We start from the raw sequence: 25,250 nt of genomic DNA, 5'->3' as shown, positions 1-25,250 counted from the left end.
ATAAAAATCTGTTGCAGGGTTTAGGATTAGGTAGTGGTTAACATGTAGAAAACAAAGTACTGATTAGAGGAGAAACCTCAAAATGGAGAGAGGTAACCAGTGGTGTACCACAGGGATCAGTATTAGGTCCTCTGATATTCCTAATCTACATTAATGATTTAGATTCTGGTATAGTAAGCAAACTTGTTAAATTTGCAGACAACACAAAAACAGGAGGAGTGGCAAACACTGTTGCAGCAGCAAAGGTCATTCAAAATGATCTAGACAACAATCAGAACTGGGCAGACACATGGCAAATTACATTTAACAGAGAAAAGTGTAAGGTACTGCACGCACGCAATAAAAATGTGCATTATAAATATCATATGGGAGATACTGAAATTGAAGAAGGAATCTATGAAAAAGTTTATGTTGACTCAGAAATGTCTTCATCTTCTAGACAATGTGGTGAAGCTATAAAAAAGGCCAACAAGTAATGTTAAAACTTTACAATGCATTAGTAAGACCTCATCTAGAATACTGTTTTTAGTTCTGGTCACCTCGCTACAAAAAGGATATTGCTGCTCTAGAAAGAGTGCAAAGAAGAGCGACCAGAATTATCCCGGGTTAAACGGCATGCCATATGCAGACAGGCTAAAAGAACTGAATCTATTCAGTCTTGAACAAAGAAGACTACGCTGTGATCTGATTCAAGCATTCAAAATCCTAAAAGGTATAGACAATGTCGACCCAGGGGACTTTTTTGACCTGAAAAAAGAAACAAGGACCAGGGGTCACAAATGGAGATTAGATAAAGGGGCATTCAGAACAGAAAATAGGAGGCCCTTTTTTACACAGAGAATTGTGAGGGTCTGGAACCAACTCCCCAGTAATGTTGTTGAAGCTGACACCCTGGGATCCTTCAAGAAGCTGCTTGATGAGATTCTGGGATCAATAAGCTACTAACAATCAAACAAGCAAGTAGGGCCGAATGACCTCCTCTCGTTTGTAAACCTTATGTTCTTATGTTCTTAAGCAGTGGCACATCCTGTAGTGTTTTGAGGATTTTTTTTTTTCTTTTGTTTAGTTTTTTTTAGTGAATCCATACTTGGAATGCATATCACTTAGATGGGGATGCTGTTGAGGTGTTGGGGAGTGTGAATTGCAGATATTTATTTCACAGTGTTCCTCTATGTCACACATTGTTTCTGGGGTGTGAAAGGTTTCTTTTTTGTCACATCACAGCACATATTTGTTGGTCACGTCTGATGTGTGGCAGCCTTCACCCTGCACTCCAAACTGTGGTGCTTTTACTTGCTGAGCAACTTCGGAACTTGTTTTTACTTATGACAGCCATAGTGTTATACAGTAATAGTAATTGTTCTAAATGTTTTGTCTTCTGGAGTTTTAAAACCAAAATACAGTACTACAATCGTTTCTATGACACCAAACAATAAAATATATAGATTGACAACTATTCAGCAATATTGTCATTTTAACAGCCTCTTGCCAACTTTATTACCCTGTTAAATGCCTTGTAATTCTTGTGCAGGAATGATTCAGTGTAAGTTCAAATTGTATTGTATTGTATTGAATTATACAAATATATAATCATAATTCTTTAACTTCTAAACATTCCTTCTGCATCACACCATAAAACATGTAAAGGTTTGTGTATTAAATCAATAATTATTTTCAGAAATAATCAAACACAATCTAATCAAGAAGATTTTAATATATGATCAGGTTTTCATATATACAGTAATCCGTTGCGTATCCACCTGTCACGTATCCACCATTACTGTTTATCCGCCATGATCAACCTCTTCAGCAACATTAGTTTATTGTTGAACAAAGAGGATTGGTTCAGAGATTGTAGATCCTTCCATAGTTTTTGTACACTGTGTTGTATGTGCTCCGTGTACTCCCATTGCTGGTGGTGTCACATGAGCTGTTCACTGTTGTGATATGTAAATAAGGCTGTTCGCCTGTGGGGCGTATCAACTTCACCTTTGCACCGGTGCAAAACACGCGCTATTTGTCACTCATATGGAAAACAAGCACTGTTTTCGGCGCAAGGTACCAGTTCTTAACACTACATTCCTCTGCATACTTCACATTGCTACAAGCAGTGTACAGTGGGTTACTCTGCCTTAGTGCAAGAAAAAGCAGATCAAGTTCAAAGTCTGAAACACACTATGGAGCACTTTAGATTTTGTTCAACAAAATATGCTTGTAAAAAAATTATTTTGTTTAAATTTAATAGTAGGGCTAGATTTTTAAGCTTTAGTGCAGTGCCTCCCTCCCTTTGTCATCTCTCTCCATGCACGGCTTCTGATAACATTAAATGTTTTTTTCAGTTTTCTATTTAGTACAAAAAGCTTTATACTGATCACGTTTTTATTGCTTTTGAAAGTAAAATATCTTGAATATATTTGGAAAGGGTTAATAAATTGCTATAGTACTGGTAATATGTTGCCAAATTCAAAACACAAGCTCATTGAATTTCAGTTTCAAAGATTGTACTTTTCATCACATGGCTGTTCTCAAAGATTTTTCTAACATTGCTAGTAAAAAAGCATAAAAAAGTAATTATTTCACTGTTTTAAGATCGCCCAATGTATTGGATTTTACATAAAGATGAGGTTATTTAATAGAAAATCTGTTTCAGCTGTTTCTTATCATTATATATATATATATATATATATATATATATATATATATATATATATATATATATATATATATATATATATATACACATACACACACACAGTACTGTGCAAAAGTTTTAGGCAGGTGTGAAAAAATGCTGTAAAGTAAGAATGCTTTCAAAAATAGACATGTTAATAGTTTATATTTATCAATTAACAAAATGCAAAGTGAGTGAACAGAAGAAAAATCTACATCAAATCAATATTTGGTGTGACCACCCTTTGCCTTCAAAACAGCATCAATTCTTCTAGGTCCACTTGCACACAGTTTTTGAAGGAACTCGGCAGGTAGGTTGGCCCAGACATCTTGGAGAACTAACCACAGTTCTTCTGTGGATTTAGGCAGCCTCAGTTTCATCTCTCTCTTCATGTAATCCCAGACAGACTAGATGATGTTGAGATCAGGGCTCTGTGGGGGCCATACCATCACTTCCAGGACTCCTTGTTCTTCTTTACGCTGAAGATAGTTCTTAATGACTTTCGCTGTATGTTTGGGGTTGTTGTCATGCTGCAGAATAAATTTGGGGCCAATCAGATGCCTCCCTGATGGTATTGCATGATGGATAAGTATCTGCCTGTACTTCTCAGCATTGAGGAGACCATTAATTCTGACCAAATCCCCAACTCCATTTGCAGAAATGCAGCCCCAAACTTGCAAGGAACCTCCACCATGCTTCACTGTTGCCTGCAGACACTCGTTCATGTACCGCTCTCCAGCCCTTCGGCGAACAAACTGCCTTCTGCTACAGCCAAATATTTCAAATTTTGACTCATCAGTCCTGCCATTTTTCTGCACCCCAGTTACTGTGTTTTCGTGCATAGTTGAGTCGCTTGGCCTTGTTTCCACGTCGGAGAGGTATGGCTTTTTGGCCGCAAGTCTTCCATGAAGGCCACTTCTGACCAGACTTCTCCGGACAGTAGATGGGTGTACCAGGGTCCCACTGTTTTCTGCCAATTCTGAGCTGATGGCACAGCTGGACATCTTCCGATTGCGAAGGGAAGTTTCCTTGGCCGACCACTGCGTCTACGGTCCTCAACGTTGCCCGTTTCTTTGTGCTTCTTCAAAAGAGCTTGGACAGCACATCTGGAAACCCCTGTCTGCCTTGAAATTTCTGCCTGGGAGAGACCTTGTTGATACAGTATAACTACCTTGTGTCTTGTTGCTGTGCTCAGTCTTGCCATGGTGTATGACTTTTGACAGTAAACTGTCTTCAGCAACCTCACCTTGTTAGCTGAGTTTGGCTGTTCCTCACCCAGTTTTATTCCTCCTGCACAGCTGTTTCTGTTTCAGTTAATGATTGTGTTTCAACCTACATATTGAATTGATGATCATTAGCACCTGTTTGGTATAATTGTTTAATCATACACCTGACTATATGCCTACGAAATCCCTGACTTTGTGCAAGTGTACCTAGAAGAATTGATGCTGTTTTGAAGGCAAAGGGTGGTCACACCAAATATGGATTTGATTTAGATTTTTCTTCTGTTCACTCACTTTGCATTTAGTTAATTGATAAATATGATCTATTAACATGTCTATTTTTGAAAGCATTCTTACTTTACAGCATTTTTTCACACCTGCCTAAAACTTTTGCACAGTACTGTATATACATACAAAAAAACATGTGTTTATTTTATAATTCTGAAGTTATCCAATGTGAAAGTGTGGACTACATTGAGTGCATATAATAAACCATTAGTGCATTTCAGACCACAATTGTGTGTGAATTAGTGATAATCGTCTTTGAACCATTTGCACAACTAGTGAGTCTTGATTTACCTGTGTAATAGAAGCAATAAATATATAATTTATTTAAGGAAACATACTTTCAAAATGTATTGTATTAATAAGTCACATACTGGAAACTGCTTTCCTTCTGTTATGGTTAACATATACTAGCTGTCATTCTGGTTATAAGAAAATAAGCTTATTGTATTTCTTGCCTTGCAGCCTTTGTGTAGTACCCGTAACCCTTATGCTTTCAAACTGCTCTCAAGCTGGAGTTGATGTGATAATAGACCTGCGCCATAAAGCCATAAGGTAAGGAACATTTCTGGATTGCATCTCACCATTCATGTTCATTTTAACAATGATAGGTCCTTTTGAAAATAGCAATGTTGCAATAAAGAGGTCAGGTTTGAGTGATCTGGTTTAATATGGTTGTCTATTGGAGTTGCTAATTATCTTGTGATTATTGATATAAGTTTGTGTTTTCACATATTAAACACAATTAAATAAATACATGTCTATTACAAGAATCATATCCCCTTATTTGTATACTTTTCTACAGCTTGCCTGCCAACAATATTCTGTTTATTGGTGCTTTTGTGACTATTTTGTACCCTGCTTAACTGAAGCATTAACAATCGTATTTCTCCCTCCTCAGCCCTGAAACATTAGAAGTCCATGGTTCTTTCACTTGGCTTGGACAGACCCAGTTCAAACTTCAGCTCAAAGCTCAGGAAATTCACAAGCTTCAGCTCAAAGCCTGCTTCATTCATGCAGGGGTCTACAATCTGGGAACTCCAAGGGTCTTTGCTAAACTGACTGACCAAGGTTCAATGTGTGAAACCAGCCAGCAGAACTCTATGCCAGCACTGATCATAATCAATAACATCTGATCTCAATTTCATGTCACATACTGGAAATCGAAAATACATTGTTTTGTACTTCTTAATTCCTGCATCAGACCTGCTTGTATAGAACAAATAGCAAGAATTTAAATAAACCTAGTTATTTTATGTCTCAAATAACAGGCACTATGGACTTTTAAGTGTGTATGTAATTATTTATATTTTTTCAGCATATTTGTCTTTCATCAACAAAGGTGATTGAAACATTGTTGCTGCCTGGAACTGTCAGCAGTGCGGTTCAAGTCTGTATTAATTTGTGTCTTCCACAAATGTCTATTTGTGGCTCTATTGTTACCTGCCTATCTGCACCAACACAGGGCTATGGTGTTTATTGGGGTAGTTGACAAAACGTTCTACACTGCATGAGCTAATAACTCTTTGGAATCAAGACAATTTAATTAATAAACGTTGTGTCTTTTGTTTGCATTGTATGTTTATGTTTTACACATTGATCTAGTTCATTATTTTGAAATTTAAAACTCAAAAAATGATTTCAAACTTGGAAAAGGCCAAGAAGAACAGATGCATCAGATTAGGACAAGTCAACCTCAAGTTTCACTATACAGATTCAAGTTAATTCTCAGAGCAGGGGTCTCCAACCCTGGTCCTGGAGAGCTACAGGGACTTCTGGTTTGTTTCAGCCAAGCTCTCAGTTACTTCATTGAACCAATTATTACCTTTAATTAGTCCAGATTAACATGTGTTCTAGATCTTTAGCCATTTATGATGTAAAGACACCTGTAACACCTGCATGATTGGGGCTGGAGACCCCTGCTCTAGAGTATATAATTCACTTTTTGTGTAAGTTAAGCATTCAAGTTGATTTATGGTGTTATTTAAATGTCATTTAATGTGTTGCTTTTCAGAAAATTATGTATTATATTTATAACAAATGTACTGTAAATAGAATAAAACAACATAACCAATACATGATGTTGTTGCAAGTCTGTTCTATTTTGCCTCTGACTCAGTACAGTTATTTGTGATTTTACCAAAGGTGTACCGATTACACCTCTTATAAAACAGGATCTTGATAACTTATGAAGTGTGAAAAATCATCCCAGTACATTCAAAACATTCAATCAGAATTCTAAGGTAAAACTCTTAAGAAACTAAGTCAAGCAGACACGTTTTGGCTAGTGAAAAAGTTATAAAGGTTTTACCTTTAGCCCTTTGCAGACGGCCCATTATAATTACGATCGATTACATAATTGCTTATGTTATTTATTTTTTTATATTAACATAAAAGCCTTCTTCAGACTTCAGATAATAATCAAGAAAAACACAAATAAATATAATGTTTACAAATAAATACAATGTTTACAAATAAATACAATGTTTATTCATTTTTCAGCTGATTTTTAGTTCGTTGCTTTCTGCCAAGAACTTGTAGAAACTCAGAAGTTTCATCTACTGATAGGAAGGGTCCATTAGACAGTACAATCAAACAGAACATGCACATTTAAAAGAAAATAAGTGAAATAAACCATATTTATTTATTTATTTATTTTAAATAACAATAAAGTCACTGTTTGACAGCTTCTAATCACAATAAAACCTTGTCTGCAGTATGTGCCTGTCTGATGAGGTCAGTTGCTGAACAGTAATGCCCTGTGACCAAGGCTATATTGCTTGTTCTCTATGAAGTTTTGTAAGATTTGCTGTCTTGCCCATCGTGACTCAAACTGTGCTTGCAACAGGCTTTTGTCATATAGAACATTTGTCAGAGAAAGCATGCAAAGGCTTAAGATAAATACAGCTGGATAAGATAGTAACACACTAAGAAACGGGATGCTTCTGGATCCATGGAACCATAACGCTTAGCCTGGCTACTGAGGAGACCAGCGGATGATATGTACTAGCAGGCTGCATAGAGTAAGCTAGTGGTTGATATGCAACAACAGGCAACACTAAAGTGGTTGTAACACAATACACATCTTACCTGTTGTTAATCTCATACACCTTGTTGTTTATCTGACAAGGTTTGATACATGCTCTATAAGTATCCATTCGTTACAAAAAAAAAAATTAAAACAAAATTTATATATATATATGTCATGGTTTTCTGACAATCTTGCCCATGATTGGAGTAGTGGTTAGGGCTCTGGACTCTTGACCAGAGGGTCGTGGGTTCAATCACAGGTGGGGGACACTGCTGTTGTACCCTTGAGCAACGTACTTTACCTAGATTGCTCCAGTAAAAACCCAATTGTATAAATGGGTAATTGTATGTAAAAATAATATGATATCTTGTAACAATTGTAAGTCGCCCTGGATAAGGGTGTCTGCTAAGAAATAAGATAATAATAATAATAATAATAATAATAATAATAATAATAATAATAATAATAATAATAATAATAATAAATAATAATGTTTTAAAATATAATTACAGTACACATTTGCTATATCATGTGTTTCTTTCAAAACTGTAAATTTCAGATCTTTATAGTGAATTGATGTGCATGACAGAGAACATTTATGTAACTGTTTTGTTAGCTTCAGTCACTAATTTAACAAGTATTTCATTAGCAACCAAACAGCGAGGAGTGGTTGTAGTCCAGACTAGCGTCTCAAAAGGTACTGGGATGCAGCAAACATATTTAAAAATGTATAGCAGACCATATTTATTTGATACAGCCACCTGAAATTATATATATATATATATATATATATATATATATATATATATATACATATATATATATAATGAAGAAGAAACTTAATTGCTAAACTAAAAACTCACTTTAACAATTAGCTACAATGTTTCGGCTTCCACCACCTTCTTGTTTATATCAGGCTATGGTAATCCGGTTTACTAGCGTGTTGTGCAATAGGGGTGTTTTTCAGAGGACATCCCCTTTTATATGATTTAACCTGTTTTTGGTTAATTAATTTTACACTTCCTATGTAATCATTTCCAACTTGGTTTTTAAAACATTATAATGAAAAATACATGATCACTTTAAAGATACACTTATTTCGGTTACACTTTAAAACAACTGCAGCAATTTCCCGTGATTTTGCATTGGTAATCCCGTGCTGTTCCACTTGAATTCGTTGTGAATTTGTGGCCCTTTAAAAAACAAATATCTTCAGCACTAGAAAAATCATTAGGCTGCAACATAAAAAAACAAAACATCTGTTATTGAGATGTTACTCTTAAGCAGTCGCATGAAACAAAATGCATCTGAATTTGCGTCTATTGATATCCAAAACGCAGCACAACAAATTGCCCAGCAATTCTTTTGAATTGTTTTTTTTTAGGGTTTTTTTTTTTGTTATGAGTAGGAGTTTTCCTTTCCCGGTGCACCTTCAGACGCCACAGAATCTGTCACTCACAGGCACCAGCGTGGCAGGAGGAGGTAGCGAACACTCCCTGAGCCACTTCTCTCACGCTATGTAAGAAAGATGCTCAAACAGACGAAGTCTCGCCACTGCAATGACATGTATGTAGAATTTAACCACTTCGGTTGAGATTCAAACAAAACTGCCAGACACAACATCCTGATTATTGTATTTAAGAGAAACATTTGTAAGTGTGGCTGAATTACTGAAGCACTGATAGAAAATGTGAAAGTTGTGGAAGTAGGTCGTGGTAAATGTTGGGCTTTCCGTGAAACTGGGTCAGACTTCCCGGATTTGTTCCAGCTTAGTGGGAACCACCAGAACAAGGTAAATTCTGCTTTATTTATTATAAACATTTTTTTTTTAAATAAAACATCCATTGTTGCTGTTTATAATTGATATTGGCATACGTTGTTATGATAGAGTAAGTAGATAGAGTTGAAGTAACCAGAACATCAACATTATGTTTTAAATGCCATTATTCTGAATCTTAAATGCTATAAAAATTGAAGCTTGAATTTCCAACTCAAACAAATCTCGAAATCACCCAACTACAAAATTAAAACGTGTAAACTAACTTATTACGATGTTAAGATGCACAAGGTTATGTTTTTTTTGTATAATGCAATTGCTACATTTTATTGCCGTTAATTTGAAAAAAATGTGCAATTGTATGTTTCGTTTATAAATGCAATGTTACAAGCGTAGTTATAATTATAATCTAGAAAGGGTACTTTACCATACTTCCTCGATTATAAACATTGCTGTATGGAATTGACGTGAGAAATTCAGATGAATTTGATAGACAATGATGCTGTTCTTTTATTTTTTAAGGTACCAGTATTTTCATAAATATGGAATTACTTTAAACAGCAAACGTGTTGTAATTATATGTAGGCTATAGACTGTATACAAGTTAAATTGTAGAACAATATTATACAAAATAACAAAAACAAACTTCTACAGCTGTGCACTTTATTTGAGAACGAATAATCTATACGATTATTAGCATTACATACAACAAACGTACTATTGGAATTTCAGTGCAATTCTGGAATTGCACTGTCTCATTAAATGTCACAGCTGAGATTATAGAAATGAACACTGATAGGTCATTAAAGATCCTTGCCTGAGTGTGACAGAGCATGAAAGAAGGAGCAGGCAGCATCAGGGTTATAAGCTACAGTGGAACAAATTGAATTGGCACCAGGTGAGTTTTTTTTTTATATAAGGTACAGTGCTGCTACAGAAAGCTTTGAGAAATGTGAAATGCACAATATGAATTTAAGTGTGTAAGTAAGAAAACTTACATAGTGAATACCACTATAAAGATTAATGTGTTACTTAAGCAATAGAACATGAATAAAGCCCCTTTCACACTGGCATGATCTACCTGGGTCAGAACCTACCCAGGCAGGACCCAGTGTCATGTGGGTATCGGGTACGCGATTTCACACTGCTAAAGCAGGGTTGACCTGGGTGACAGACGCAAGTAAACAATGCGCATCAATGCCCCGGAAGCAGCTTGTTACAGATGCTTCCATCCAAGCTTCTCTGGGTTGACCGTCTGCCCAAATGTTGATTAGAGCAAATGTTTCTTCATCCCTGCTGCAATCTGGCTCATGGTGTGTCTCAAACAACAAAAATATGGCTAAACAGAATAAACGTTCCTTGCAGAAGTGAAACTTTCAGCTTACCTGGATGCGGTCTGTATCCCTACCCAAACCGCTAGCTTCAGAGCTACGCCTGGTCTCGGGTACGTTGCTACAGATATCCGGCTTCCAAGGGCAGAAGCCTGGCAGGCCTGGTGGTGGCACGCAGACAGCTGTGGCTGTCTCAGGCGAGGGTCCACGATGCAGACAAGTCCGCCCTATTGGACGCACCTATCTGCCCTGGCCATAGCTTCGGGCCAGTGGTGGAGGAGATACTGCTACGCTCCCACAGGGAACGGGAAACATCTAAGCAGATGGCAGCAATGCTCCCCTCCCATGTCTCGATTGTCATTGTATGATGTTGCTTCTTTTAAAAATGTTTAGTATTTACTAGGTACGTTTACTCTCTGGAGTTTAAATGTTCAGTGTTAGTAGTTTAATCAGTTCAGTGTTTTATCTACCTTTACGTTTTTAAATAACCGTATTATTGAGTTGAGCAGGCAGCTGGGCCGTCCTACGTAGACAGTGAAATCACTTGTTCTGCGCTGGAACTGGAGCGACACAACTGTTATCTTCACTTGCAATGCTTCTGTGTGTTTTTTCATTATATTCGTTGAAGAACTCCTTTGTCATGTGAGTGCATTACCCTACGCTTCCACACTGGTAATTATTACTAAAAGCAAAATAATTTGTGTGTTTTTGGTATTTATGTACTCTTCTATGTAATGCCGTTTAATGCAACAGAACTAAATCATACAATTTCACACAAAGACACTGGGTATTCAAATTCTATTTGTGTATGCCTTTTCATAGCTTTAAAACAAACTTGACTTGGAAACACACTGCATGATGGCTCAACTGAAACAAATAATCAGCTCAGATTCTGCTCCAGAGGGCTTTGTATTGGAACTCTCAAGACCAGGCCCCAGGAGAATGTCCCTGAACACACCCAAAAGTAAAAGATGAGAAACAGAAATGTTTTCTTTGTGTGATCTCCAGCCCACACTGTGGCTTATGTTGCAAATGATCTTTTGTTCTTTTTTTTTCAGATGGGAAGGTTTGCAGATAACACTAGATTCCAGTCAAACATACCCAAAGCTGCTGATATTATTGTTGCAATAGTTTATTCTATATTTGGTAAGTAGATGTAAGTCCCAAAGCACTTAATTAGCTAATTAGAAATAGCCACATTCCATCTGTGGGCTCCATCCCTGCCAAATTTACATTCAAAATACACAATCTTTTGTCTTCTGCCCTGCCACAGATACAATGCAAGCTTTTCATTGTTATTTTGCAAGAGGGTGTATTAAGTGGACAGGACTTATCATGCCTATCATGTCCGTTAATAGACAATAGCCCTTGCATTTTATACCACTATCGTTGCAGAACAGTATCGTAACGTCTGTTCACACTGGAGTTGTTACCGGCGTCAAACCGGTAAATCTGTATTGATACGGAACCCAGACAAGAGCAAATGTTGTACTGGTAGAGTTGCGATATGACACAGAACAGTTCAAATGTGGACAGGTGGATCGGTACAACAATGGAATAGAGTCTGAGGCATGCACACGCTTACACGTAATTATTCTTAACAGAAATACTCTTTCAAAACATGCCATCAAATATAGTCTAGCAGATCGAGTAGCAGATCGCAGGAGAAGTCAACGTCCCAGATCTGCCACCGCTAATGAAGTCACAACTATTGTTTAGGTAACCGCAGTTGTGAGCCTGAGAGTCAACAAGATATATCACATTGCAGATAAGAGCCTTAAAGGGCTATCTCAACCATCTTTGTGTGGGAAGCCTGCAGTTAGAATCAGCGCCACCTATAGTCAGGAGGTCGGATATGCTTGAGTACCTTAACCCTGTCACAATAATATACCAAACTACAGAGATAAATGGCTGGATTTTGAAACTATTGATAAATTACAATATATTAGAACTTAAGGTTAGATAACAATTTACATGTACGTGTCTCAAACTACACTGTAAATGTGTAGTTACAATTCAACAATATTCTTTATTACAAAATCTTGGCAGTTGTAGCTTTTTTTGTTATTACATTGCACACATTTTATTTATAATGTATTGACACATACCACTGTAGTGTGATTACAATGTAGATGCACATTACAGACACTTAATGTAAAGTGAAGGATGAAATACATGTATTTTAAACAATCCATGTAGTTATTCCTTGCTAACAATATTACTAAAAATGAAAGACTTTTGTGACTAGACCTTACATTTTTTTTTTTTTTATTGTAACACAAGTGACACCTCATCAACTTGCAGATTCCTGTACAGGTGTTTAATGCATCATCGTGGACCATCATTTGTTCTATATCATATATATTTAATAGAAAAATCAAATTTTGTTCTCCTTTTGTCTTTCCAGGAGTTTTCTCTTTGTTTGGAAACAGTATGCTCCTGTATGTCGCATACAAAGTAAAAGACTTTGCTGAAGCCGGCAGAGTTTTTCTTCATCAACCTTGCCATCAGTGACCTTGGCATGACTGTGACTTTATATCCTCTAGCTATAGCTTCCAGCATATCACACAGGTAGGTTCGGTGGCCTGGATTTTCCACTTCCCTTTATGAAGTTGTGTTCATTTCAGTTATTTACGCCTGTTTAAGGGGAATGCAATATGACAAGTAATGTATTTTCAGTACAGTAATGCATTTTGAGTAAAAGAAAAATATGAAACCGTTGTAATTACAGATAGTGGTGTAATAGGGCAGCAGTGTGGAGTAGTGGTAAGGGCTCTGGACTCTCCCAGGTGGGGACACTGCTGCTGTACCCTTGAGCAAGGTACTTTACCTAGATTGCTCCAGTAAAAACACAACTGTATAAATGGGTAATTGTATGTAAAAATAATGTGATATCTTGTAATAATTGTAAGTTGCCCTGGATAAGGGCGTCTGCTAATAAATAATAATAATAGCACCACATTTTAGCCTTATTCATTTTAATAAGTCATGTTTTATCATACAGCACAATGGAAAATAGGGCCCAATGTGCTATTTGTTTTGATGGAGAAGCAAAATGTAACAGTGTTTTATGTGAATATGTTACATGCAGCCTCAGAGTACGTGTTTTCATGGCGTCTGTATGCACTTACGTTCACTCCACTGAAACTGTCCTACTGTCTGTCACCAGCTCATTTAAGTGTGCCTGAGCTGCCTCTCTCTCCTCTGTCCTAATTCTCCTCGACCTCTCTGCTGCCTTTGACACTGTTGATCACTCTATTCTACTATCATCTCTTGCTGACCTGGGGATCTCTGGCACTGCTCTGGCCTGGTTCTCCTCCTACCTCTCCAACCGCACTTACCAGGTAACCTGGCGTGGAGCAACCTCCACACCTCACCCTCTCTTAACTGGAGTCCCCCAAGGTTCAGTCTTGGGTCCTCTCCTGTTCTCTCTCTACACCCACTCCCTGGGCCCCCTCATCGCATCCTATAGTTTCTCATACCATTTCTATGCTGATGATGCTCAGATTTTCCTCTCCTTCCCCACCTCTGACTCCACCATCTCCTCCCGTATCTCTACCTGTCTGTCTGCTATTTCCTCCTGGATGCACTCGCATCACCTCAAACTCAACCTCTCTAAATCTGACCTCCTTTTCTTTCCCTCCTCCTCCCCCTCCTCTGATCTCTCTATCTCTGTTCCTCTGGAATCTACCACATTCTCTCCCTCTTCCTCCACTAAGAACCTTGGAGTCACCCTGGACCCCTGCCTCTCTTATTCCCAGCACATCTCCACTCTGGCACGCACTTGCCGATTCTTCCTGAGCAACATCCGAAGAATCCGACCCTTCCTCACCAACTACGCTACCCAGCTCCTGCTCCTGGCCTTGGTACTCTCCCGCCTAGACTACTGCAACTCCCTCCTGGCTGGCCTCCCTGCGTCCGCCACCCGTCCGCTCCAGCTCATCCAGAACTCTGCTGCCCGCCTGGTGTTCTCTCTGCCTCGCTTCGCCCACGCTACTCCACTACTCCGCTCAATCCACTGGTTCCCGATCACCGCTCGCATCCAGTTCAAGACTCTTATACTAGCCTACAGATGCCTTGACCAGACTGCACCCAGCTACCTCCAGACCCTCATCTCTCCCTACACCCCCACTCGACCTCTCCGCTCCGCCTGCACTAGAAGACTGGCTCTACCTCCGCTACGCTCCCCTGCCTCCAGAGCCCGCTCCTTCTCCACCCTTGCTCCGCAGTGGTGGAATGACCTTCCTACAGATGTCAGGACTGCCCAGTCCCTGACCACATTACGGCGCCTCCTTAAGACTCACCTCTTCAAACAGCACCTGTAGAACTCCTCTGTTTGTATCCTGGGACACTATCACCCTTCATTTAAATGTGCGTTATTTTGCTCTTATCTGCCCCCTATTTTACTGCATTTAATCCTGTACTTCAGAATACTGTAATCTGCCAAGTGTTTAACCTGTAGTATTTTGTATTTAATCATATCCTGATGTAACTATCACTATTTAATCATATCCTGATGTAACTATCACTGTTATCTGCTGTATTATTGAATTGTGTTTTGTCACACTTGTACTTTGCTTGAACAAAAGTTATTCTATTTCTTGCTCTTATTGTATTACTTGTACTGTAACACTTGAAATGTATTTGCTTACGATTGTAAGTCGCCCTGGATAAGGGTGTCTGCTAAGAAATAAATAATAATAATAATAATAATAATAAACGATATGACGAGAAGATGCTTATGACAATTTGGGTTCATAAAAAATCTATTGCATTTCACAGGGGATGTTAACAATCTCAGGTTAATATGGGATGTCAAGGCCTGTTAAAATGGATAGAGGGATGACAGAGGGATACTGTGTTTGGGGATTCCCAGCTCGTCCTGTATAGCCTGTAAACGTTGTTTGGCTAGCACAGTGATTGAAATGAGTGGATTTGCCAGAATGTCCACCACTGCCTTCTGACTAGAAATGCCATCATTAAGCTGTAGTGCAAGCTTAGAACACGATTCTATCATTGTTCTAAAGCCAACCACAAGTGAAGAGACTACAACTTCATTAGCAAAAATCACCACTCCATGAAGAAGCAAACACATTCAAATTAATAAATAAAAAGCTGAGTGCCATTGCTGCTCAATTGAGCCCCGTACGTTTTCGTGTTTCGGTTTCTTTTCCCTCGATCTGCCTTGCATATATTTTTGTAACTGTTAGTATTAATCTGTATATTTAAGGTTCAGAATGAATAATTCAAAATTAAACATAACCTTAATTTTGATTACAATTTTAGATTTTAAAACCATTATTTAAAATAAAATGCCCTTCCCTCTGAATTTAGCTTTGTCCCCATAAATTAGCAATGCCTTGTAGCTACTACAAAAACGTTTAGGGAGGGTGGGGGTGGGGGAGAAAATACGGGAGAAAATTTGTCCCGGGAGCTGTCCGGGAGAAGTGTCCAAAAAAACTTATATTCTAATAAAACAAAAAGAAAAACCTTTCTGGTGGCTTCCTATGACTTTTAATGTAGTACTGCTGCCACTTGATTATTTCCTGGACTGCTAACACTACTAAATTACTTCATCTCCACCTACTGGACATATTGCACATTACATTCAATTTTTCAGTTTCAGGTTTTTTGGAAAAACTGGTCCCGAGCCAGCTTCTCCTGGCTAGTGGCATGTGGGCATAGGCCCTCCTGGTTAGTGCCTCTATCGCTGCCACTATTACACTAAGTGGCTCCCCCGGTTTCCTGCTTTGGCTGCGGAGCCCGTTGCAGAGCTCCTTGCTGTAGGCTGTTCCCAAACTGCCCCTGTCAATGCCCCACAGTCCAGTCTCTGCCCCAGTGACTGTTCTTGTGAGACAAAGAGAGGATCCCAAAAAGCACACAAAAATATGAAATAATCCAAAAACACCTTCAAATAATTTATACACTAGTTGTTTTTTCTAAATGACTACCCAGTATCAACTCAAAATATTTTTTTTAAAGTATATTTTAATAAATGATATTCTTTTAGAACAATTGTTAGGAAATCACCTTTTTAAAGTGGTCGACAGTTTGTCACTGCCATATTGGAGCCAGAAGTTGATTCAATGCATTTTTCTACTTACATTGTTTCTCTCTGAATAACGAGTAATAGCAAAAGGTAGATTGCTATCTGTCTGACAATACCTTTTACTTAATTTGCATCTTCTAGCACAGTGATTGAAATGAGTGGATTTGCCAGAATGTCCACCACTGCCTTCTGACTAGAAATGCCATCATTAAGCTGTAGTGCAAGCTTAGAACACGATTCTATCATTGTTCTAAAGCCGACCACAAGTGAAGAGACTACAACTTCGATAGCAATCGCTAGTCTCTTTGCGCTTGGCTCTATTATCTTAAATATTGCATAATGTATCTGCAGTAGGTCCTTGCCAAATATAAACTACAGAAGTCAAATCTTATTCCAACTGTGATTTATCCTGGTGGGGTATTGATTGATCAAATCCATTTACCTGTTTAAAATTCTAGCAATATTCAGCCTGTGATAATAGGAGTCAACCTCTATAAAGATGATTTGTGAATTGTGAAAATGGATTTCCATAGAACATTCCTGCTAGCTAAATTGTGGAAGATTTTATTTTTTAAAAATGTTGAACTAGAAAGCCTAAACCTCTGGGTTGAGCGGAAACACAAAAGAAAATATGTATTTTTACTTCACAAACAATGTGAGATTTTGACAGAAAGTTAGTAGTACCGGCAGTAAAAATGAAGTGTAGAAGTCAGATAGAAACTGTGCCACTGGTTGTAAAGGAGGTCCACATTGTTGACAACATAGCCTTGTATTGTATTGTATTGTATTGTATTGTATTGTATTGTATCATTGACAATGGCCTATGGAATCCAATTGGGGCTACATAGGTGAGCCAGATAGAGACATGCACTCCATAACAATATACAAGACAACTACAGATACCAGACTGGATCCTTGTTCAGGGCCCAAATGGCATAAACAGCAACAGTTTAAGAGCAAAAGGTGAACTCACAACTGCATTTAGACTGTATGTGTACGTAGCCTTTAAAGTTGCAATTTCAAACAGTCACTTCCAACTGCCTCTGCTTTTTTGAAAGTGAACAGTTATAACCACTGTACTTTTTAGGGTAACTACAATTGAACTTTTAGTTTAGTATTATTGAATTTATTTATTTTGTATTATTATTTTATTTTTTTAATTATTATTATTATTATTATTATTATTATTATTATTATGTTAACTGTAGTGGCTGTAAGAGGCTTACCTTTTATCTCTATTTTCTTCTTTCTTTGCTTTCTTTCTTTTTCTCCTTTGTTTCTTTCTTTTTTCTTTAATTTTCATCTCTTTCCTATTCTTTCCTCCTCTCTCTGTGTGTATTTCTGTTTATTTCCTTAGCACTGTGGATCCTGGGTGGGTTTTCTTCTTTTTCTTCTGTTTTGATGTGGTTGTTATTTGTACACATTATTTTAGTTCAATATTTGTTTACATATCTTTGTGTTTAGCATTCCATTTCAGTAAGAAATAGTATATATATAAATTCTTCAAGAGCACATCTTTTTGGTGACTGCTCACAGAAAGACTGCTTTAAATTTTGGTATTTGGCTCTCAAATTTAGGAATATATTTCCCCTGTATTTCTATGTATTTTAAGCACGATAACTGGAAGTGCGTCTCTGTTTCAACCTCCCCTAGTTCACAGTGACTGCACAGTCGTTCCTCTGTGGTAACCCAGGATTTTTTTTATGTCTGTCCTTTTCAATGGCCAGACTGTGGTCACTTAGTCTGTACTTTGTTAGAATTTGTCTTTCTTTTGTATTTTTAATTTTTAGATATTCCGATAATTTTATTTTTCTGTTTAGGGCCCGATAGCATTCCAGTTTATTTGTTAATTCTATTTCAATGTTCCAATTTTAGGTGTATTTGATCTTCAAGTTAAGGTCAATTTTTTAAATTATTGTTATTGGAATTTTTTTTGGTTAGTGGCTTGTATCTGAGGCTCACTGGTTTGAGTGTGGCTCGCTTCTGTGAGCCTCAAAACCAGTTGGCCCAGGGGGTCCTTGTCTGGGGAGATCTGGTTGCTAAATAGGGTCTTGTATTGATAGGAGTCCTGGTCTGCATGTTTTAAGTCGAACCAGAATTTGGCTGCTCTCTTCTGAATAGGGATTAGAAGGGGGAACAGTCCCAGCTCATCCCTGCAGGCATTATGGGGGCGTTTCTGTGAACCTGCATGATATTTTTGCAAAATTCCAATTGTAGGATTTCTGTTGGGCTTTTGTCCCAGTTTTTGTATTTGGGGTTTACGAGGGGTCCCCACACTTCACTGCCGTATAGCAGGATTGGTTGTATTCTTATTGGTATTTTGGTTTTGCCAAGTCGAGTCTTTATGGTATAAAGCCTGACGTGCTTTTTCTTTTAATGCATTTATAGTCAGTTTGAAACTCTGAAGCACTGATGGTCAGACCCAGGTAGTTGTAGTTTGTGCTGTGATCTAACACGTGTTGCCCAGGGTAAAGTGGTACCTGTTTGCCTGAGATCTGGCTTTCTTCTGGAATACCATAACTCTGGTCTTGTCCAGATTGACTGTCAGTGCCCATTTCTGACAGTACTGCTCTAGCAGTGACAGGCTCTGCTCTAGACCCTGCTCTGTCCCAGGTCTGACAGTACTGCTCTAGCAGTTACAGGCTCTGCTCTAGACCCTGCTCTGTCCCAGGTCTGACAGTACTGCTCTAGCAGTGACAGGCTCTGCTGTAGACCCTGCTCTGTGGGGGACAGGAGGACCAGGTCATCTACATAGAGCAGGAATTTTATCTCTGTATCATGGAGAGTGAGGCCAGGGACTGCAGACTGCTCCAGCACTGTAGCTAACTCATTGACATAAATATTGAACAGTGCTGGACTCAAGCTGCAGCCCTGTCTCACTCCATGCCCCTGTGAGAAGAATTCTGTCCTTTTGTTGTCTATTTTCATACCGCATTCATTTTCTGAACACATAGAATTTATTATGTCATATTATTATTATTATTATTATTATTATTATTATTATTATTATTATTATTATTATTATTATTTATTTCTTAGCAGACGCACTTATCCAGGGCGACTTACAATTGTTACAAGATATCACATTATTTTTTACTGGAGCAATCTAGGTAAAGTACCTTGCTCAGGGGTACAACAGCAGTGTCACCTACCAGGGATTGAACCCACGACCCTCCGGTCAAGAGTCCAGAGCCCTAACCACTACTCCACACTGCTGCCCTATACTGTCATATACTTTACCCCCTACACCACTTTGGATGACTATAAGGAAAAGTCCTTCATGCCAGATTGAATCGAATGCTTTTTTTAAATCAATAAAACATGCAAATATTTGTCCTTTATTTTTTTTTGATGGACGTGTTTATTAGGGTGTGTAGGGTGTAAATATGTTCAGAAGTGCAGTGTTTTGGTAGAAAGCCAATCTGACTTTTACTCAAGACACTGTTCGGTAAGGATGGCCAGTATCCAGGTGTTAATGATGCTGCAGAATACCTTCCCCAGATTACTGCTCACACAGATGCCTCGGGAGTTAGTGGGGCTTGCAAAGCAAAAGTCCCCACTTTAAATCTTCGACATACTTTTTCTTCATCTTCTTATTCTTTGGCACGCTACTCCTCTTACACCGTTTAAGCTACAAACGCCATTCAAACTTTAAAACGTGTAGACCGGTCTGGAATAGTGTGCTTGTATACAACTTTTTGATATATTTGATATTTTTTAAACTATTAAGCTTTTGTCCTTTTTTTGTCCATCTTCATTCACTTTAATGGGACTTTTTTCAACATTCTAAAGCTCCCCATTGTTTAAAAACTCCCAGACTTCCAACATTCTATTTACTGTAAACAATGTAACACAAATCAGCTACTTTGACCACTTTCCCAATAAAGCAAGCCCCACAACTTTACTTGTAAAGTTGCCATCTAGTTACTGGGGTCAAATTTGTCTCCACTTTTATAGACAGGGGTAATTAGTTGTTGATTCCAGATCTCAGGAAAACACCCAGCTCCCAGGACTAAAATAGTTTTTCCTAGCCACTTCGGATTGTTCATTTTTTTCCGTAATTCCCAAAAGGAGTTTTGATCAATTGATCCTCAATTTGGGTCAGTTTTTTTGGACATGTAGTCTTGTTTTTTGTTGTTCAGGACGTGTTTGTACTGCTTGAGTGCAGTGCAGTAGTTAAGGCCACTGGTGGGACTCCCTTGTTTTTGGTTTGACAGTCATCTCAGGTGTTTCCTAGCTGAGCTACATTCACTGTCAAACAATTTCTCTTTGAGAGGGTTTTCTGAAAAAAAAAATTTTCATTGATATTTTGCATAGAGTTGATTTTTTTGGCAATTTTTCAAAAATACTATTTAAATTTTCAGCAGCTAAATTGACTTATTTTTGGTTATTTTGGTAATGTTTTTTTGGAAGCTGTTTAGCATACTTCCAATCTCTCTCTCTCTCTCTCTCTCTCTCTCTCTCTCTCTCTCTATCTCTCTCTCTCTATCTCTCTCTCTCTCTCCCTCTCCCTCTCCCTCTCCCTCTCAGATACGGCACCTCGCTCGGCACAACTCCCTCAGATAGAGGGGCTGCCCGCCAGATCATAGGGGACCAATCAGCACACACGTTCAAATTCTCATATCTCATTTGCTGCCTTCTGTCAGGCCCGCCGTCTTGCTCTGACATCAGCCCGTCAAACATTCACAGCACAACAGGTTACACGCTGCACGCAACACATAAAACAATACAATAACAATGCAATAACACCATGTAACAATTTTTTTTTTTTTTTTTGTTCCTGGGTAGTAAGTGTTATTTGCTAATTGCTTATGCCTCAAAAGTATAGAAAATGGCTATTATTCCCCACAAACTTTGCTTTTGTGACCAGGACAGTGATATTTTGAAATTTACCTATTTCCAGTGAGAAAACGCTCGAATTTGTGTCTTTTCATTCACATAAAGTCAGAAAAAACAACATATGAATCCAAATTAACATGTATTTATACTAAAGTAATACAAAAATGACTACAAAAGATTTAGAAGTGAGTAGTTTTTCGAGATTTACGATTATACTGTAAATCACTTTCACGAATCAGCCCCCAAATGTAGTCTCCCATCATGTTCTCGTTATACTGTCCTTCACTGACAGCTCATCCAGGAGCCTCAAAGCCGTGCTGCTCCATAATGGTAACAAGTACTCGTCTCTTCCCCTGGCTTACTCGGTGCACCTCAAAGAGGATTACAACAGCATCAAGACCTTGCTGGACGCCTTGAAGTATGATGAGTACGGCTGGGACCCCCGGAAGGTGCTGATGCCACCACTGCACATCAAATTGGGCCTTATGAAACAATTTGTCAGAGCTCTAGATAAGGAGTCGGCAGCCTTCAAGTACCTTCAAGACTTCTTCCCTAAGCTGTCTGAGGCAAAGGTCAAAGCCGGTGTCTTCGTCGGACCACAGATAAAGAAGATCCTGGAGTGCAATGAATTCCCCAAGAAGCTCACTAGTAAGGAGAAAGCGGCTTGGAACAGCTTTGTCGCAGTGGTTCGGGGCTTCCTGGGCAATCACAAGGCCGAAAACTATGTGGAGCTGGTTGAGACTCTGGTGAAGAACTACGGCACAATGGGCTGTAGGATGTCCCTCAAAGTCCATATCCTTGATGCTCATCTTGATAAATTCAAGGAGAACATGGGAGTGTACTCGGAGGAGCAAGGCGAGCGCTTCCACCAGGATATACTGGACTTTGAACGCCGCTACCAAGGACAGTATAACGAGAACATGATGGGAGACTACATTTGGGGGCTGATTCGTGAAAGTGATTTACAGTATAATCGTAAATCTCGAAAAACTACTCACTTCTAAATCTTTTGTAGTCATTTTTGTATTACTTTAGTACAAATACATGCATTAATTTGGATTCATATGTTGTTATTTTCTGACTTTATGTGAACGAAAAGACACAAATTTGCCCGTTTTCTCATTGGAAATAGGTAAATTTCAAAATATCACTGTCCTGGTCACAAAAGCAAAGTTTGTGGGGAATAATAGCCATTTTCTATACTTTTGAGGCATAAGCAATTAGGAAATAACACTTACTACCCAGGAACAAAAATTGTGTTACATAGTGTATAATCAACAATACTGCCAGTCCCCCTGATAGTCCCAAAACCAGTTCCTATAGTTCCAGGGCTCGCGCCCGTTTGACCCAGCGTCACGCATTTGTTTAGGCCTTTTCGCTGTGTTATTTATGGGTGATCCATGAATACTGGTAGCTACATTAAAGTCTAACTATTAACAGCTTTGTAGCACGGTTATCGTAGTTTTTGTGTCTGTGGCCGGAATGGTATGTCAGATCGTAAATACACGGAGCACAAAAACATACAGGCTAGTGATGTGCTTTTTGTGAACGATTTGTTCTTTTTGAACGACTCATTACGGTGAATCATTGGAATCCGTTCAGAATTTCGTTTGAATCGATTAATTTGATTCACCCTATCAAACACACCACATGACATGATTCGAGTTACCAGCCCAACTCATTGAAAAGGTTGATCTCGAATCTACCATTCATAAATGTCCAACTCAAGCCTACACACAGCCACATAAATAAATAACATTTTCCTTATAATTATTATACACGAGTACCAATAGGTTGACCTCTTATTACAAGACAAATGTTTTGTTTTTCCCAGATTTAGCGCACATGTGTAATAATATCGTACTTCGTATTATTATTGCTTAATAACATAGGAGCTAGGGACATGAGCTGCGTGTCATCTAGCTAAATAAAAAACCCAAGCTGTATTTATTTAAATGTTGTCAGATGTTTATGTATCATTTTGAAGTGCGCGTGGTGTGTGCTGAGCGCTGCTTCATAGTCAGGGTTGCCTTGCTTTGATGTTCTTGTCTTTGATTTGTCGTAACCGGGTGGATTTCGATCGTGTTGCTGAGAAAGTTATGAAACTTAAATCTGCCAAAATCTGCCATGTTGGCTCCAAATGCTGTATAGTTTAATACATGATGGAGACTATGTTGGAGCCACAATAGTGTCAGTTTCACAATCTCGGCCATTAAAAAAAAAAAAAAAAAATCTGTACAATCCCGTACAAAAGGTAGGAAATCGACTATTGTTAATTTCATTTACACTATAGCTTATACTTTTTCATTTTTGTAAAATGTCACATTATTAAATAGGTTGCAGTTAAAGCTAAATTACATAGTTTAAAATAAATAGCTAATACTTAAGTTTTCTCTTTGAGGATTTTTTTTTTTTTAGTAAAACGTAGTTGTATTTTTTAAACTATAATACAATTTCATGTGTAAACACAACTACCCAGAAAATCAATCAATGATCCTTTCTGGACATTTTTCAGTTCCATTAACCCAGCGATTCAGCCAAGACGTGATTGTTTTCCGTCAGTGAATCACTGAATCACACGAACGAATCTTTTGAAACGATCCCAGAGTTGAAAGTAACTTTAATTAACGTCTTGCCGGTGTTACGTAGAGTTCAGTGCCCCATGGAAATCAGCTGTTTCCTTGCTTAGTGGTCTGGCGATTCGCCTTCCGCCCTTTCGCCAAGGTTTGTTTTTGCCGAATCCCGAAGTGAACACTTGTTAAGGTTAGGTTAAGGGTGAGGGTTAGTCTATTCGCCCGATTACGCGCGACAAAAACAAAACAAAACAAAACAAATTCCAGACGAAATTACTGGCAGGGGAAACTCATTTCCACGGGGGAACATAATTCTTCGTAGCACCGGTACTGTATTGTTCAGTCCCGTCCTCTGCCCCTGAGCAGTAGAATAGTTAACTTCAGTTACGCCACACTGCACTGTAGGCAATTTGACAAAAGACTGAATATATTTTACTGTTTTTGTGAGTTGTGTCAAGTTGTTCGGCTTGGATTTTGGTCTGACGAAATTTATATCAGAGCTTTAAGTTTCTCACACTCTCCATGTAATTAGATTTACCAGATTCCAGAGTGAAAAACTAGTACCTTTTTTTTTCAATTCACTGACGCCGTACCAACTCTGAAGCCGTTAAAATAACAGTATGATAACACAATAGTAGTTTAACAATTACAAATCTGGTGTATTCATTTTCTTATTGGCACCTCAAAACATGTTAAATGTAGAACAATCCTGATTTAAATATAAATCAGCTATTAGCATTACAATTTTAATGTGATAAACACATCATCAGAATGATCAAACAAACAATCCACAATATTATATAATTGTCTTTATTTTTGAATGGCGCTAACACAACCTAAACAATTACTCTGTTATTATCTTACTGAGCACACCGATGCAGTTTTGTACTTTAAAAAAAAAATGTGATACAATCGCAAAACAGGGACGACTTACAATTGACTTCAATTCAGGCCACTAAGATTTCAGTTTACAAAAACTGCAAGAGTTTCCAGGGCGAGGATATATATATATATATATATATATATATATATATATATATATATAGATATAGATATAGATATAGATAGATATATATATATATATATATATATATATATATATATATAGATAGATAGATAGATAGATAGATAGATAGATAGATAGATAGATAGATTGATTTCCAGAAATGCTTCCTGCACCGAATAGACAAATGTTACCGAATTACCCTGTGACGGTTACCATGGCGATCACACGCTTTGTCATCCTGTCACGTGAACGGGATCTGAGGTACTGCGAGTTCTTTTGCTTAAATACAAATTAAAAATGATGTAGCCTAAACCAGTGGTTAACCTTTTTTTAGGTAAGGCACACCCGGGCACTTGAAATTATTCTGAGGCACACCACATTATATAATCTTAAAATTGTAGTTTAATCACAGATAGTATTGCTTTTTATATTACTAATTGTACATAGGCAATCAGTGCACTATGG

General features: G+C 38.0%; 1 protein-coding gene and 1 long non-coding RNA gene across 3 annotated transcripts in view; both read left to right on the top strand.

Annotated features, from left to right (window-relative positions):
- Positions 1–6,255, top strand: part of LOC117400221 (trafficking protein particle complex subunit 8-like) — a 76,040-nt gene extending 69,785 nt beyond the window's left edge. For both annotated transcript variants that reach the window (XM_033999817.3, XM_033999816.3), the window contains 2 exons: positions 4,645–4,734; positions 5,081–6,255. In XM_033999817.3, coding sequence (XP_033855708.3) covers positions 4,645–4,734; positions 5,081–5,315 — 325 coding nt within the window. In that variant the 3' untranslated portion in view covers positions 5,316–6,255. The remainder of the gene's footprint in view (positions 1–4,644; positions 4,735–5,080) is intronic.
- Positions 6,256–8,720: 2,465 nt separating this feature from the next.
- LOC131737029 (uncharacterized) lies at positions 8,721–13,233 on the top strand. The gene is made up of 3 exons (XR_009328603.1): positions 8,721–9,002; positions 11,377–11,464; positions 12,726–13,233. It is a non-coding gene; the product is annotated as an uncharacterized LOC131737029 (long non-coding RNA).
- Positions 13,234–25,250: the final 12,017 nt, after the last annotated feature.

The sequence above is a fragment of the Acipenser ruthenus genome, chromosome 4 (assembly GCF_902713425.1).
Source record: "Acipenser ruthenus chromosome 4, fAciRut3.2 maternal haplotype, whole genome shotgun sequence".
NCBI classification, from domain to species: domain Eukaryota; kingdom Metazoa; phylum Chordata; class Actinopteri; order Acipenseriformes; family Acipenseridae; genus Acipenser; species Acipenser ruthenus.
Note: the sequence above shows the minus strand (reverse complement) of the source record. Positions and strands in the feature narration are given on the sequence as shown.